Here is a 17,480-nt window from a genome sequence, read left to right as displayed (position 1 = left end):
AAACAAATTATAATTTTCCACAAATAAAGCTTAAGAGAAGAAGCTCGACTTAAAACTTGTTTTGAAGTGATTTTGAAATGATTAAAATTAAACTTCGATGAGGTAAAAATTAAAATTAAACTAGAGCATCCAAGTCTGAAAACATAGGGAATCCTTTACATCATCATGTACATAAGCCGTGCACTACACTTATCTTACAAATTAAGTGTACTAATAAATACATAATACAATCACTCGATCTTTAAAAGGTGGAGACTGGAGGAGTTCAGAATACCCTCACCCTGAACAATGAAGAATCTGGGTTAGAAGGAAATGCTGGAATTGATTGCAATAAAGTTACTTGGGAGAAATCTGTACAACTAAGCTGGCATGGTCATTGCAAACGTCATGGTTGAATTTTGCTAGCAGATTGTAGACCAGATTGAAGCCTACTCTGAAAATGTGCCTCCAGCCTGCAAAGAACATGGGCAAGCCAACTCAAGGGAGACTGAAAATTTAACAGGATGGTACTTCTACAAGATCCGCGGCATCGTACCTTGTTGCACACTTGTAGTAAATAGTCTCGGGAGCATTATACGTGCGTGCATTACCAAACATTCTTCTCACATCTGCAGTAAACATCTCGAAAGTAATGTAATATTGTTCTGACTCCACCCGCTTGGACATCGTCTTTAAATCTACAGAACATTGGCGAACTATGAGCAAGAAGTCTTGTTACATATCATCAATCGACTTGTATCATATAACAGGAGTACAAAGGGATGCACTAATCATTAATCAACAGAAACAGCTTCATCTTGTGAGAAGAAACAATAGGAACTCCATTTAGGAGCAGGTTCCCATCTAAAACACACCAAACTCGAGACCATGCTAAGTTGAAATCTGAAAATGATTAAAAGATAGAATGCCAAAAAAGAAAGTTCTAAGGCTGTAAACGCCAGAGTGTCAAATTTGATTTTACATATTATCAACTGAAGGACTGAAGGCCGCAGGGAAGGGAGTTGTTGAAATACACAGCAAACCATTCTGGAAGGCCATCTGACATCTATCTAATATCCATGGACTATTGTCCATTTGAAACACGTTGCAATTCAAACAAGCAAGTTACCACAATACACGAGAGAGTTGCATCATACTAGATTCTATCCTACAACCTTTAGTTGTCTGTCATCATTATTTTTTCATTTTGTTCCAACAAGGAAAATGTCATTGAAAAGTTTTTCTTAAAAAAAAACAAAACAAAACAAAACAAAACAAAATCCAGGAGAAGGGAAGAAGAAAAACTATCAACCATATCCAAGGAACTTCCCCAACTGACACAATAGCCAAGGAACTGACCCAACTGACATAACTGTCATATTTTTAACGAATTGTCAGTGAACAGTGCTTTAACAAAGTGCAAAAGCAATTCTAACATACTAATAACCTAAGAATGCAGCAAAGATCCATGAGACTAATTCGTTAACTTGAGAGTTCTTACCCACTGGATCCTTAATAATTTCATAATAATCAGGCACATCACGAGCATCCACTGGTTCCTTGAATGGCCACGCATCAACATGGTCATGCATTGACTGCTAGTGTGGAAAAATAACAGTAAGAATTAATTAATAGAGGCAAGGACTACACAGATGCAAATGCCAAATTTAAAGTGAGAATAGAAGAAGTAACAATACAAATATGCAAGTGAACCAAAAATTCTGAAATGTTCAAAAAGTTTTGGCCAGGGATTGACAATCGAGTAGACTAAGGATAGAAGTTGCCTCAAGCCTATCTTTCATAAAGTTGTTCTGGACAAACAATGATACTTGAAAAAATTAAGTGTGGCAGGCACTATCAGTCTCTCATTCTCCTCTTTTTAAAATGAAAACTGAAAACATAGACCTCCCCAGCTTGATTTTGCAGGACATCGTTAGATGTTATCACTAGTGTACTATAACATGTGTTCATACTTAATCAAATCAAAATTGAACTAAGACCATCATGCACACCCAAAAATGAAAATAATAAGGGAACGGCCCAGGACCCCTGGGTTATTCTTTCACCTACTTTTGAGGAATATACGTACATGTTTCACCAAAAAGGAAAATAAGAAGTTTCAAACAAGAGACTTACCTTGAGAAGTGAGCGCATGAATGCAGTCAAATGTTTCTGATTTGAGATCCCGTCAGCAGAGTTTAAGGCTCTGTAACGTGAGAATCCCCATTGATCAGGTGTCCATCCAGCCTCCTCTATTATCAAAAGTAGCACACTTCTTGTCAGTTAACTAGTAAATCTGAATAAACAGATTGCCATTAAAATTATTACGAAGTGGCAAACTTTTTAGCTAGCGAGGGGAGTAAAAAAAATATGCACCCTTCAAGAGCACAGAGAAAAGGGATCTAAAGGATATAGCAAGTGGATATCTGGCGTTAGAGAATGAAAAGGCCATAAAATGATATTTTAAGAGTGTGTAGAATAAGTTAAGTAAAAAAAAAAAAAAAAAGATTTTATAACTATTTCTTGGAAGTCCTTTCTCTTTCCTTCTAGGTTATATATACAAATAATTGATGTTTCAAAGCTAGTTAGGATGTTATTCAACGAATAGCATAGCATACAAGTAAATAATTCCAAGGCCAAAGGTAGAATGAGAATCTTACTCAAACCCGGGATCTCCTCAACTTTAATGGATCTTTTGGGCACTCCTGCCTCCTTCTGAAACAGCCAAGTCTTGATTAGACTCAATATGGAAATAGCAATTCACCACTCATTAAAATGAGAAAAAAGAGAAGTTTAAAAGGAGGTGTTATTATGTACAACAACAAATTCCCAAGTTCTAGGTGCAGCCATTCCGAGCCTACCTCCTTAGGAGAAAAACACTATTATATATTGATTTAAAATAGATAATTTGACTTTGTGATTAGGAAAATAGAATCACAAGCCTATTACCTCAATCTGGTCAGGTAGTTTCATCATAACATGATAAAAAGAAGAGTAGACGAAAAATTTAGATATTTCAGTGGAACAGCATATCTCTATGCCGAGAGGAAAGTACAGATGAAAGGAAAACTAGCATATATTCCTTTGGGCATGTTCAAGGACAAATAAGACTGCACCAGAAGTTCATATTTCATTAGGAAGCTCCATCATATAACTAGTTTTTCTAAAGTTCAAAACATTGTAAATCAAGTGCAGTTCAAAGGAAGGATGTAATTCTACAGCATGCTCTCATACAAAAATCAATTTGGTGGTTTGAAAATGTGCTGAATATCAAAGAAATACATATCAAATAATGATAAACGTCAAAATCCCTAGAAAGAAATAAGAAATAAAAAAAATAAATAAAGAACTCCAAACAGTAATCAAGCATAAAAGTGAAATCCAGCCTTCCGCCAGACTTATGTTTTTTTATCCCAAATAAGTAGAAACTAGAAAATAGATCCCCTTTCAGTTAACTTAGAGGCACATACGATGTCTGCCATTCAAAATGTACAAGTATACAAAAAAGGTGATATACAACAAGGCAAGAGTTGGGGTTGGCCCAAGGAAGGTCATTGGTGCCTTTATCCATTGAGCCCTGCTCGTTATGACTTAAAAGAAGACAACAAATTATGTATATTAAAAGAAAAAAAAAAACTGACATTGATAAAAATGTCACGTTTCTAGACATGAAGTCATACCTTTTGAAGATCAAGGCCAGGATAAACAATGTGGCAGTTTGAAAGCTCTCTTATTTTTTCGTCAATTGCCTGCACTAATTAAAACAAGAATTGAAAAATGTGTGTACTACAATTATATCATTACAAGAATTGGTCAAATTGATAGTATTAGGAGGCTGACATTTCAATGTTCCACCTCTACCCAGATTCTTCTCGTTCATACCAATCACATGCATACTTACACAACTACTTCTAATTAGTAATCAGCAAAGTTTAAGTGTGACAGCTCTTTTCTTTTAAATTCCCAAGTAACTCTAGGTAGTTTGACTTTGGTGCACTTCAACAATGCACATTGATCACTTCAAATTCAGATGGTAATGTTTTTAATAGAAACAGCAGAGTTGATTTGAGTTGAATCTATCATTTATTAAAGGAACAAACTGATCCCAAAAAGGGAATGGAGTCAATTGTGAGACCTCCGATTGTCAAGACTTAAACCAAGAGGGGTAAGAAGGGAATTGCACAAGAGTAAGCTAGTGGCAAAATGAGGCCGCACTTTGTGCGGTTGGAGCATGGCTGAGAGTTTTAGTAGAGTTTTGGGGAACCATTGTGGGTGTGGAATTTTAGTTTTTGACTATGTTGCCTTGTGTGGAGAGAACCAGCTCTCTGAAATAGCTGAGTGTTAAGGATAGTTGACCGTTCATTAAGGCAAATATCTAGATATTTGCCTTACATTACGGGTTACCATATTTTCTCTTTTACTAAATGCAAATATATTGTATTCATTTATTATTCTTTCCTTTTATCGCTATTTCCTTATTATTTGTAATTTACCTTATTTCTGTATTCTGTAAATGATTATAAATAAGAGAACTCTCGCCACCATTTGGGTGTGGTGGATTAATCAAACATTCACATGGTATCAGAGCCCTTTCGGTTTAACAACCCTGATCCTTTCTTCTCTATGGCTTCCGAATCTTGTTATCATCTTCTTCCTTTCAATACTCTAATCCATATGATCACCATCAAACTTTCTTCCTCCAATTATCTTCTTTGGAAAAGCCAACTTCTCCCTCTTCTTGAGAGTCAAGACATGCTGGGCTATGTCGATGGAACTATGGTTCCACCACCTCGCTTTGAACCAGAAACCTCCTCAACATTCAACCCCAAATATTTGGCATGGAGAGCAGCCGATCAACGACTTCTCTGTCTCCTGCTCTCCTCTCTCACTGAGGAAGCCATGGCTGTTGTCGTTGGTCTCTCTACTGCACGTGATGTTTGGCTTGCGTTGGAAACTACGTACAGCCATCAGTCAAAAGCTCGTGAACTGAGACTCAAGGATGACTTGCAGTTGATGAAACGTGGCACAAAACCTGTTGCTGAGTATGCCCGTGCCTTCAAAAAAATTTGTGACCAACTTCATGCCATTGGCAGACCCGTCGAGGACATTGATAAAGTGCATTGGTTCCTTCGTGGACTCGGCACCGAATTTTCAGCTTTTTCTACTGCTCTGATGGCTCTCACCCCTATCCCCTGTTTTGCAGATCTAGTCTCTAAAACTGAAAGTTTTGAGTTGTTCCAGCGCTCCCTTGAGTCCTCTGACTCCACTCCTACAGCATTCATAGCCACTAATCGTGGCCGCACCCATGAAAGTCACCCTGCTTCCTTTACCAACCAGCGAGGTCGTTCTTATTCTCACAAAAACAACTCTTCTAATCGAGGACGAACCCACTCAAGTCAGGGTCGTCGACCACCTCATTGCCAAATATGCCGCAAAGAGGGCCATTATGCTGACCGCTGCAACCAACGGTATGTTCGACCTGATTCTTCTCATGCTCACCTTGCTGAAGCCTTTAACACGTCATGTTCTATTGCTGGACCTGATGCTGCTGATTGGTTTTTGGACACTGGAGCTTCGGCCCATATGACTGCCGACCCATCAATTCTGGATCAGTCTAAAAATTACACGGGTAAGGACTCTGTGATTGTAGGAAACGGTGCATCCCTACCCATTACCCACATCGGTACTCTTTCTCCTGTTCCAAATATTCACTTATTAGATGTCTTGGTTGTCCCTCACCTCACTAAAAATCTTCTTTCCATAAGTAAATTAACGTCTGATTTTCCTCTCTCCGTTACATTTACTAATAATCTTATTACTATCCAGAATCATCAAACAGGAAGGGTGGTGGCAACCGGTAAAAGAGATGGAGGGCTATATGTGCTGGAGCGCGGCAACTCTGCTTTTATTTCAGCCCTTAAAAACAAATCTTTACGTGCTTCATATGATTTATGGCATGCTCGTCTGGGTCATGTGAATCATTCTGTTATTTCTTTTTTAAATAAAAAAGGTCATCTTTCTCTTACGTCTTTATTGCCTTCTCCATCATTATGTAATAGTTGTCAGCTTGCGAAAAGCCATCGATTGCCTTATTCCCGCAATGAACGTAGGTCGTCTCATGTGTTAGATCTTATTCATTGTGATCTTTGGGGTCCTTCTCCCGTCAAATCAAATTCGGGTTTTCTTTATTATGCTATTTTTATTGATGATTATTCTCGATTCACTTGGTTTTACCCTTTAAAATTTAAATCTGATTTTTTTGATATTTTTCTTCAATTTCAAAAATTTGTGGAAAATCAATATTCTTCTCGTATCAAGGTATTTCAAAGCGATGGTGGTACCGAATTTACTAGTACTTGTTTCAAAACTCATTTACGTAATTCTGGCATCCACCATCAACTCTCTTGTCCATATACACCTGCTCAAAATGGTCGTGTTGAGAGAAAACATCGTCATGTGACTGAGACTGGCTTGGCCCTTCTCTTTCACTCTCATCTTTCTCCTCGTTTTTGGGTTGACGCCTTCAGCACTGCAGCTTATATTATCAACCGGTTGCCTACTCCACTTCTTGGAGGTAAGTCACCCTTTGAACTCCTTTATGGCTACACTCCACATTATGACAATTTTCATCCCTTTGGTTGTCGTGTTTATCCTTATTTGCGTGATTATATGCCTAACAAGCTTTCTCCCCGCAGCATTCCTTGTATTTTTTTGGGTTATAGTCCTGTTCATAAAGGGTTCCGCTGTCTTGATCCCGCCACCACTAAGCTATATATCACCTGCCATGCTCAATTTGATGAAACTCACTTTCCTGCTATCCCTAGCTCCCAAGCCCAACCTCTTTCCACTATTCCTATTTCAAATTTCTTGGAACCACATCTTCATCATATTGATTCATCCCCCCCTACCACTTCATCACCGCACATTCCTCAATCCAGTTCATCCCCGTGTGATATTTGTTCTGACCTTGTAGATGAGTCTGTGCAGGTTGATACTTCTCTTGCAGGTTCCACTTTGTCACCCTCGACTTCTAATTCAACCTCTATTGAACCTCCTGTTGATTTCTCTTCTTTGGGCACTCATCCTATGATCACACGCGCCAAAGCTGGTATATTCAAGACTCGTCATCCAGCAAATCTTGGTATGTTGGGCTCATCTGGACTTCTCTCTGCTCTTCTTGCATCCACTGAGCCAAAAGGATTCAAATCTGCGGCTAAGAATCCTGCTTGGGTGGCTGCCATGGATGAAGAAATTCGAGCGTTACAACAAAATGATACTTGGACTTTGGTTCCTCGCCCTGCCAACACCAACATCGTGGGCTCTAAATGGGTGTTTCGTATTAAATATTTGCCCGATGGATCCGTCGAGCGTTTCAAGGCTCGTCTCGTTGCCAAAGGTTATACTCAGGTTCCTGGTCTTGACTACACTGACACTTTCAGTCCAGTTGTCAAAGCTACCACTGTCCGTGTTGTGCTTTCTATTGCAGTCACAAATAAATGGCCTCTTCGACAACTTGATGTCAAGAATGCTTTTCTCAATGGAACGCTTATTGAACGTGTTCATATGGAACAACCTCCTGGGTATGTTGATCCTCGATTTCCAAAGCATGTTTGTCTATTAAAGAAAGCTCTCTATGGCTTAAAGCAAGCTCCTCGTGCTTGGTTTCAGCGTTTTAGCTCATTTCTTCTCACACTTGGGTTTTCTTGTAGTCGCGCTGACACGTCCCTTTTTGTCTTTCATCAGCAATCTAACCTTATCTATTTGCTTCTTTATGTTGATGACATTATTGTTACCGGCAACAACTCATCTCTTATTAACAGCTTTACTCGCAAGCTTCATTCTGAGTTTGCTACCAAAGATTTGGGTTCTCTCAGTTACTTTCTTGGTCTTGAAGCTTCACCCACTCCTGATGGTCTNTTTATCAGTCAGTTAAAATATGCTCGAGATATTCTTACTCGTGCTCAGTTGCTCGATAGCAAACCAGTTCACACTCCCATGGTTGTTTCTCAACACCTGACTGCTGATGGTTCTCCTTTCTCTGATCCTACTCTCTACAGATCTCTTGTTGGCGCCCTTCAGTACTTGACTATCACGCGTCCAGATATTGCCTATGCTGTCAATTCTGTCAGTCAATTCTTGCATGCCCCTACTGCAGATCACTTTCTTGCTGTCAAACGTATTCTTCGCTATGTCAAAGGAACACTCCACTTTGGTCTTATCTTTCGTCCATCCACTGTTCCTAGTACGCTAGTCGCTTATTCGGATGCTGACTGGGCTGGTTGTCCCGATACTCGTCGTTCTACATCCGGCTATTCTATTTATCTTGGTAACAATCTCATTTCTTGGAGTGCCAAAAAGCAACCTACTGTATCACGCTCCAGCTGTGAATCTGAGTATCGTGCTCTTGCCACAACTGCTGCTGAACTTCTTTGGGTTACGCATCTTTTGCATGACCTCAAGGTCCCTATTTCACAGCAGCCCTTACTCTTATGTGACAACAAAAGTGCTATTTTTTTGAGCTCTAATCCTGTTTCTCACAAGCGGGCCAAGCATGTTGAACTAGATTATCATTTCCTTCGAGAACTTGTTATCACTGGCAAACTTCGTACACAATATGTACCCTCTCATCTCCAAGTTGCTGACATCTTCACAAAGAGTATTTCTCGACCTCTTTTTGAATTTTTCAGATCCAAGCTTCATGTTCGTTCAAATCCGACGCTCAGCTTGCGGGGGGGTGTTAAGGATAGTTGACCGTTCATTAAGGCAAATATCTAGATATTTGCCTTACATTACGGGTTACCATATTTTCTCTTTTACTAAATGCAAATATATTGTATTCATTTATTATTCTTTCCTTTTATCGCTATTTCCTTATTATTTGTAATTTACCTTATTTCTGTATTCTGTAAATGATTATAAATAAGAGAACTCTCGCCACCATTTGGGTGTGGTGGATTAATCAAACATTCACACTGAGGAACTTGTTTTCTTGTAGCTTGCATTTTGTATCATCTTTCCAGCTCTTTTCTTATCGTTTCTATTGTATTAAGGGTTGCTTTTTTTATTCCACAATAGAATAGAAGTCGAGTACTTGGTGTTTTTGCAGGATAGTTGGGGTGGATACCTAACTTCAACTCAACATACATTTTTTTTTTTTTTTTTTTTTTGGTGGGGGTGGGGGCCGGGATTCACAATAGACTAAAGATCCGGGCCCAACTAGCATTGAGGAGGTGGGGGTACTAATTGATAGAGATAGCCCACAACTTTATTTTGGAAGTGGACACAAAACTGCAAATTACTGGGAGTTCCACACAATATGGTGTACTAAAGGGGCCAAGCAAATCCGTTAAGGGTACTGAACTTTGCAAAGGCGTAGTGCCCTCCCTACCAAAAGTCGTAGTGGTTGAGGATCTTTTTCCACTACCATTGGGAAGCTCAGATGTCACTTTGAGAGTGTAGTTGCATGAAAACAAAAATCTATCCAAAAATAAATTAACTATGAGAGATAAAACCCGCTAAAAGAACTAAAGCTTCATTCATCTTTTAGACTTCAATCATCAATAGTTGCATGAACATAAAATTTTATTATAACTACAAATTTGAATGCTCAATGATCAAGCAAAAAGATATCTTGCCTGCCTCTGACGGCGAATCATTGTAGACAGATCAGTGTATGGAAGTTTTGGATCAATTTTGCACTCCATAAGGATTCCTCCATCGTAGTCTTTTATGTACCTGGAAAGAAATGTGTTATTATTTTTTTATATTTCTAATTGCTGAACTTTGATATAGAAAAATTAGGAATGCGAAAGGCCAACAATGACAAATAACAAAAAGATGGTCACTTAACAAAAGGAGCCAAACCATAATCTTACGTAGAAGAAAAGGCTCCAATCCAAAGGAGTAACAAATAGTTCCAAAAATAATTTAGCAACAGACATCCAAAGCAAGGCACAAAACCTTGCAAGCAATCAAACCTCCGCTTGAGAAACTTATCATGCACTTCAAAATTTTGAAATGTAAAGCGTAAAATACAATACATTTGCATTTCCAGATACAAGCAATAGCAGCCAACAGGTATATTACTTTCTAGCTTCTCTCCCCACTCCCCAGTAAACAATGACTTGAAAAGCAATGGAAACACATCAAATAATATCAAAGAAAAGATAGTGAAGGTGTCCAGCTTAAGGAAGACAAGTCACAATTTTTAAGTTCAGAGGTTTGCACAATCTTTGATTCCTAAGTAGCTCATATACTTCCACCAAAAACATTGAGTCCTAAAGGCACATCACACATGGTAGGAATAATTGCCCAATCGATTATTCTAGAGAACATAAATGTTAACGAACATGAAGTCCAACTTCAGTTACACTTAGGGGGCTTCAGGATTGGAAATATTAGGACAGTAAACGAAACCCTCCAATCAAAATGGATATGGAGGCATATAGTTGAGTAGAAACTGCTTTGGAAGAGAGTCATTGTTAGCCTTTAGATTTCACCATTAGTTCCACCAACTTTTGGATGGAAGACCCTTTGGTGACGTTAGCAGACTCCCACCGGCCTTTCTGGGAGCATCCTTTCAAGAAGGATAGAGACATTCTATTGACACGTCTTATTAGGGCTTTCCTTAGGAGTTTAGGAAGGAGAAGAACAAAGGATCTTTAAGGCCAAATATCGAACTTATCTTATTTTCTTGATGGTGTTTTGGTAATGACTCATAGATATAATTATTTTTTCTCATCTTTTTCTAGTTATAGTCTAAGCAATCTTTTGATGAGCTGGAGGCCTGCTTGTAACCCTCTTCCTCATTTCTCTTTTGTACATGTGATCTAATCGATAAATGAATAAAAAATAAATAAATGTTAACTGACTTATATTATTCTAATACAACACTGATTGCTTTAGTTAAACCTATATAAGGCTATTGCTACTTCTACTTTTATATATATATATATATATATAACAAGAGGCGTATTTTCATTGAAGATGTGAAATTAAACTAATGCTCATAAGATACAAACTCTAACAAGAGTGGAATGAGGAAAAAATGAATAAATAAGTTTTACTATTATTGCTTGAGAAACACACAAAAGAGGACATCAAAAGATTGAATAAAAGTAGAACCACGATTACCAGACAGCAGTAAGCTTAATAGATGGTCATATTTTTTAAATGGAAATTCAATACATTTTTTATTGTTCTTGTTGTTTTTTATTGTTAGCCTTGACTCTCAAGTACACTTGAAACTGCTATGTAATTATACTATTTAGTAGTACGTGGTTTTGAATTTTTATTTATTTTTTCATGTAAATAAAGACCAAAAAAGGTTGCATGGCCACCTTTAGCATTTTAAAACATTGCAGAAAGAGAAATCAATAGTGAATACTTCCAAATGAACAATGAAAAATATATGCTCTTTGTTTGTCTCCAAAAGTTATGAAAAGAAAACTTCAGTAATCTTCAAAACGTATTTGTGACATACCCCTGCCACCGGTCCTTCTCCAGGTGTATTTCTTTCGTGAATCCCTACAGGTTTAAAGCCCAGGTCAATCAATTATTCATTTTGATATCCGGTATGAAAGAAGAAGACTATAAACCAGTGAAAAATATACTCGAACAAAATTGCATCCCCTAAGTGAAATTTTCTACAAGAACATGATAACAAAATCAATCCTGAATTAACTGCATTGTCTTTTTTTTAAAATAGACAGAATTAGCATTTAGTCAGAAAGTGTAACACAATTTATGTGAATGAATGGAGAAGCAATACAGAAATATGTGAGTTTATACGAGAATAAGGAATAAGCTAAAAAGCATCACGATAAATATTTTAAAAATACACCACTAGACCTGCTTGGTAAAGTAGCCAACAGCATTATTATCCGCATATGTGAGAAAATGAGTTAGGCCATCAACATCACGTGCATGCTGTTTTAAGTGATTCATCAATCTGGTACCGTATCCTTTTACTTGCTCATCAGCTGTAATAGCACAAAAGGCTATCTCGCCAAATTTTTTACTGCAATAGAAGGTGACCAGGAAGGAAGGAAAAGAAGAGGAGAGAAAAAGCAAAAGAAGTCAGGAGATTGGCTTCCAACTTAATAAGATCCTACAAGCAACCTAACAGAAACCATTGCTGGCTTCACTATTCTATAGGGTCTCCAACAAAAAAAAAATAGAGATTCTAGTTCATTGTTAAAATGTTCTCAACTTCAATAACAATAATTAGAATCGGAGAACCTATTATTTTTTATTCATTAAAAAAACAAAACATAAAACTTTTCCTGGAGCTTTATGATACCAGAAGAGAAGGGAAGAGATGAGAAGCAAATTTATTTTAGACATAGCATGCCATACATAGCAGACTCAAATTTTTCCTTAGGGCTGGCTTTCGTTGTGAAGTGATGCCATTGCACAGAAGCACATAATACGCATCAATAACAAAGGAACCAATATTGTTTATAAACAAGTAATCCAACTACAAGTGACCACTAACAAATGAACTTCAAAACCAAACCATGTTTTCTAAGTAAGAGGACAATTTGAAATAAGTTAGCCTCACACCGTATAGTAAGAGTCTATCTGTTTGTGTTTTCATTTTTACTTTTTGCACCCAGAAATTGGCAGATACAAATTACTAAATGATGCATGCTATAACATAAAAACACCTGTCATATGGGCGATATGTTATGCCACCAACAACATGATTTCGTCTTATAACCATCACCGACTTATGGTTTCTGCAAGTTAAAATTAGAGAAACAAAGGATAAGCATCAATCCAAAACAAAAAGGAAATAGACTAAAGACCTCAGGGACGAGGATCCAATGCCTAAAATGAGAAGTGAATAAAAAACCTCCAAATTAAGACCGAAATGTGCGTTCGAAGCTTCATTTTCTCACCTCCCAAAAAGACACATGTTGTAAGTGAAAGTACCTGTCCATAACAAGACGGACAATGTATTCCTTGGGCATGTTAGGTAGTTGTCGGGCGAAAATATTCTTCAATCCAATTAACCTAAAAAGTTCCACGTAAAATGCAATATTGCATCAAATCAATTATTACATAAAATGAGATCATATGGAAGACATACAGCCTATTGTGGAGGCTACACTAGAGGTGAACATGTCATCAGAAGCATGAAAAACACTGCAAGACTGTTACAGAAAAGGAATTATATGCAGCAGAAAACTTGGGCAAAGAAAAAACATACCAAACCATATGCTCATCAACACCATCGTTTGAAATGCATACAAATTTGAGTAACGCAGCTTCCTCCTGAAACATTATGAAATCCCCCTTAAGAACTTCTCTTGTAATGCACAGAATTAATAGCTTAAAACAAGATCAAATCCTTATCAACTTCAACCAAATGGACAGAACGCAGCTGAATTAAGGGATCACCTACATTTATCTGTATGTCATTACTCTGTGATACAAGTGAAGATGCCAAAATATTTTTAAAACAAAATACAACAAATTAAAAATATTTCGTCAGTTGGTGAAAAGTTAGTAGTAAGGTCTGATAGACCACGTGTTGCAAAGAAAAACAAACTTTAATTAGTATTAACAACAAAGATTGTGTAGTTACTAAAATCATTATCAATAGAAGCCTAAAATGAGATACAATTTTGTTACTAAGTGAGCATAATTTAGCGATAATTGACAACTACTTCCCTTGAGGAGGTTCAAATCTCCCATACCCCGACTTGTTGTACTAAAAGAAAAAAGAAGAAGAGAAAGTTTTGCTAACACATATACTTTTATCCAATCTTTTGCCTATTCCTTGAACAAGAAAATATTTATTTTCAGCCAAGTACTTTAAATATCAATTTGATTTTATTAACACAATGCTTCATTGCTCTACTCCTAAAAGGATGACCACAAGACAATTGAAGTACACATTCTTACAAACAATAGGGAAACTGCACAAGTTAAGAATCCATAGAACTCCAAACATTTTTGCTGAAGAGGCAGCCAATTAAAAGGTGGTTCCTCCCTTCACTTGCTACCAAACAAAGATAGCAGCGAGATGGATTCAAATAGCCCCTCCACCAAACTAATTTCATTAAATTTGAAACCAGACCCCGTTCTCTATTCAGTGGCCTTATTTTCTTTCTTCTCCACCTTTTCTTTGACTCACACGGATGGAAGACACTAGTCACTCCACCTCGAGATTTCTAGATGTTCTCTTTCTGTTTGATTAGGGGTAATATCCTTGGGAAGTTTTAAAGAAAATGCATAAAATGTAGCCACCATTTTAGTTGCCTCCAATAAAGACACTCAAACTTCCTCCCATGGGATTTATCGAACAAAATTCGAATGCCCCTTTCTTTAAAGGATATCTCCATCCATAACATGTAATTCTCCTCTCTTTTTTTTCAATTTAAGAAACTACACTTTCATTGTGAGAATGAGAAATGAAAGAATATGCAAGGACAGAGAAAAATAACAAGAAAAGAAGTTCTACCCTGACTACAAAAAAAGGACCCAACTCCAATCCAAAAGAATGAGACCAAAAGTTCATCACCACAAAAAGGCCAATAACTAAAGCCCATTAGGAGCTGTTATGAAACATTCGGATTTGTATAAGAGGGATCGGTGATGGCAGCAATGATGTCAACAGAGGGTCATCGGTCAGTTTCTTTAACCTCTTTTAATGGTGTTACGCCTCTCATAGTCTAGCTTTTTAGCTGTTTTCACCAATTTCATTATTTTGACTTAATTTAGGATATATTGGAGAAGCTTTAGGAAATTTCGAATTTTCTAAAGACTCGAACCGAGCCAGGAAGTCAACAACCAAGCAAGTCACCATTTGGATTTTTAAGCAAGAAATACTGGTAGGAATTGACTAGGACTTGGGCATATGAATTATTAGCATGATTAAGGATGATTTGAGCATGGAAATAGATTAGTTAAATCCTAAATGATGGATTTATGGTTGTTTAGCTCGATATGCACATTTAGGACTTCCACCATGTAACCAATGACTCTGATTTATTTAAATGCTTTGTTGGGACTATGGCATACTATGTCTTACCGTACCTTGCTTGATGTGCATGTATGTGGTGCGAGTATGATTTATGATTTAGTGTCATCTATGTCTCTAAAAACATGTTAAGAGGTTGAAATACCTATGTACACTCTTGATTGACATATGGATTAGATGCTATGTGCCCTAGAGGATATGTATGTCCTGTTAGTGAGCCTGAGCCTATGTTTTGATTTTCTTGGTCTTTGAGCCGCATTTAGGTCCATTATGATGACATGGGTTGACTAAGTCTATGAAGAGATGGTTGGAGCACAACCCCCTATTCGTGAACTCACCCCTACGGGTGAGGGTTTATTTAGCATATAGGAAAGCGGTGTCACCCACTTAAGGTTTGTGACACACTAAAGAGTACTACTGAGGGAGCTCCTGTTATCGCCTTTTTAACCCTTGAGTCCACATGGTGATCCGCGATTCAGATACTCAAAAAGAAGGTCGCTAAACCTAGACGCATCCCAAATTTCCTCACCCCATCTCTCCCCCAATCAAAAAAATTAAATTGTTCCTCTCAATTCTAATGTCTCAAAAAACTCAAAACTTAATCTTTCTCCTGTTAGATTGGTGTCCGTAAGGGAAAACTCAAAAGCACCTCCTCAACTGATTCTTGTCATCTTTATTTCAACCTAACAGACACCAAACACTCTCGACCAGATTCTCCAAAGGGAGAAGGATAAACACGTTAGTAGCCTAAAGAATCTGTTGCTTCTATGGCTATATAAATAGAAGGCTCTGTAGCACTCCCCAACTTAGAAATCTATAAACAAGTGCGATGGAGATAAAAGCCACTACTCTCCCTCTTTCTTCTACTTAAACTCTACCTCCACCAAACCTCTCATCAAACGGATGCTGAGCGTTTTAGATGCCACCTTGATAATCCGGGTCTTAACTGGTCAAGGTGGTGGTAGGTTCAAATTCGCAACCTTGTTTGAATTGTAATACTCTTGAAAAAAAATCCCAGGTGGGTATTGCCAGCTTTTTCCACTCCCACCCCTTCTCACCCGCGCCACCTCTCTCTAGCACTCGTCCCTCCTCAGATAGAGAAATTGTTCGAAACAACATACAACAGGAACTTTACCAAAAAGATATGATCATAGTTTTGTATGAAGACACACCTCTCTCTTCAAGTTCTCTTCTCTGGAAATATAGGCACCACTGGTCTGTACACTGTCGGCAAAAAATTTCGAAGCATCTTCCTTCACTACAATCCCCGACACAGAATTTCCAGTTGTCCCCGCTGCTGAACCCGGCGCATTGATTCCACCGGCTATGCCTCCATCCTTGTTGATATCCACATTCTCGATCTTCACTGTTGCATTTGGCTTGATCTTGGTTGTACGCACAGCAGACGCTGAGGCAGAGGCCGAAGCAGAACCGCCAGCACCGCTATTCTCGAGTCGAGCAGCGGTGAAGTTGCGCATGGAAGAGCCATTGTCGAAGTCATCCTCGTCATCCTCGACCACGGCATCGTCGGAATCGTCGTCGGAGTCGGAGTCAGCACCGCCACCGCGAGCTGAGATGCTTTCAAGGTCGTCATTTGATGTTAACGCCCCGTCGCGTGTTTCGGCGGAGAATGATGGAGGGAAAGGAGGGACATGGTCCTCGGAGGCCAATTTGCGCTTGTGGATGGAGGAGGTGGCAGAGGCGGAAGCAGAATGAGAGGGGGAAGGGGATTGAGAACTACGGGAACGATTCGTAACAGTAAGGTGAGCGGAGTGCGTATCCATATGAGAAGATTGCGTGGAAGAAGCACTTCCGTGTGATAACTGTAGTGCGGGAACAAAAGCTTGTTGAAGCTGGGTGGTGCTTTATACTGGCCGATGACGGATCCCGATCCTTCTTCCATAACGGCTGTGGCCGCTGTCACAAATGTAAATTGACAAAAATGCCCCGTGGTGTGTATTAAACCTAGATCATATCTGTATATGTATGATTTACTAGTTGGTTTGTTACTAAATTTATGATTTAGAATGTAATCTTCATTATACACATCTATAAATTCATGAGGTCGTGACTCTAGGTGAGGTCATTGTGCCATTCAACTTAACCGTGTGTATTGAGTGATTCCTAATTTCTTTTTTTATTTTCTGTAAAAGAAAAATAAGGGGTTAAATTATAACTTTTTTTTCATTTAGCTTACATATAAAGTTCAAATAAAGCTTCAAATATATTTTTTGAACCAATTTCAGAGTGGAAGAATAAAAATATAATTTTTTATAGTATAGAAAGTATAATTGAAATAAATTTTTTAAGCTCGCAAGTATTTTATATAAATTAACCAAAATAAAGCTTTAACCATTTTATGCTTTCAATTTTCAATTTCATCTAATCAAAAGTTAAATACAATCTTGTGTGGCAATTTACTTGCAGCTTAATTTTTAGCTAGATTTATTAATTAGTTTAAAACAAGACAACCACCTCACTTTGTTTTAACAAAATATGTGGGTATGTATAT

At 37.9% G+C, this 17,480-nt stretch overlaps 1 protein-coding gene across 5 annotated transcripts; it reads right to left on the bottom strand.

Moving 5' to 3' along the window:
- Nucleotides 1-111: 111 nt before the first annotated feature.
- On the bottom strand, nucleotides 112-16,877 carry LOC111478537 (histone acetyltransferase GCN5-like). 5 transcript variants are annotated; one of them, XM_023122835.1, is made up of 14 exons: nucleotides 16,141-16,877; nucleotides 13,193-13,257; nucleotides 12,916-12,996; nucleotides 12,648-12,719; nucleotides 11,830-11,998; nucleotides 11,462-11,505; nucleotides 9,615-9,714; nucleotides 3,660-3,728; nucleotides 2,640-2,709; nucleotides 2,116-2,231; nucleotides 1,481-1,577; nucleotides 536-677; nucleotides 358-452; nucleotides 124-281 (listed from the first exon to the last, which is right to left on the bottom strand). In XM_023122835.1, exons 1-13 carry the CDS (start codon nucleotides 16,750-16,752, stop codon nucleotides 386-388), a joined length of 1,704 nt encoding a protein of 567 aa, XP_022978603.1. In that variant the 5' UTR covers nucleotides 16,753-16,877; the 3' UTR covers nucleotides 124-281; nucleotides 358-385. The 5 variants fall into 5 exon arrangements, with proteins under 5 accessions (XP_022978602.1, XP_022978605.1, XP_022978604.1 ...); XM_023122834.1 differs by having other exon boundaries at nucleotides 112-452; XM_023122837.1 differs by having other exon boundaries at nucleotides 112-452; nucleotides 2,640-2,694; nucleotides 16,141-16,875.
- Nucleotides 16,878-17,480: the final 603 nt, after the last annotated feature.

The sequence above is a fragment of the Cucurbita maxima genome, unplaced genomic scaffold, assembly GCF_002738345.1.
Source record: "Cucurbita maxima cultivar Rimu unplaced genomic scaffold, Cmax_1.0 Cma_Scf00004, whole genome shotgun sequence".
Lineage (NCBI taxonomy): Eukaryota > Viridiplantae > Streptophyta > Magnoliopsida > Cucurbitales > Cucurbitaceae > Cucurbita > Cucurbita maxima.
This window is presented reverse-complemented; position numbering and strand designations above follow the sequence as displayed.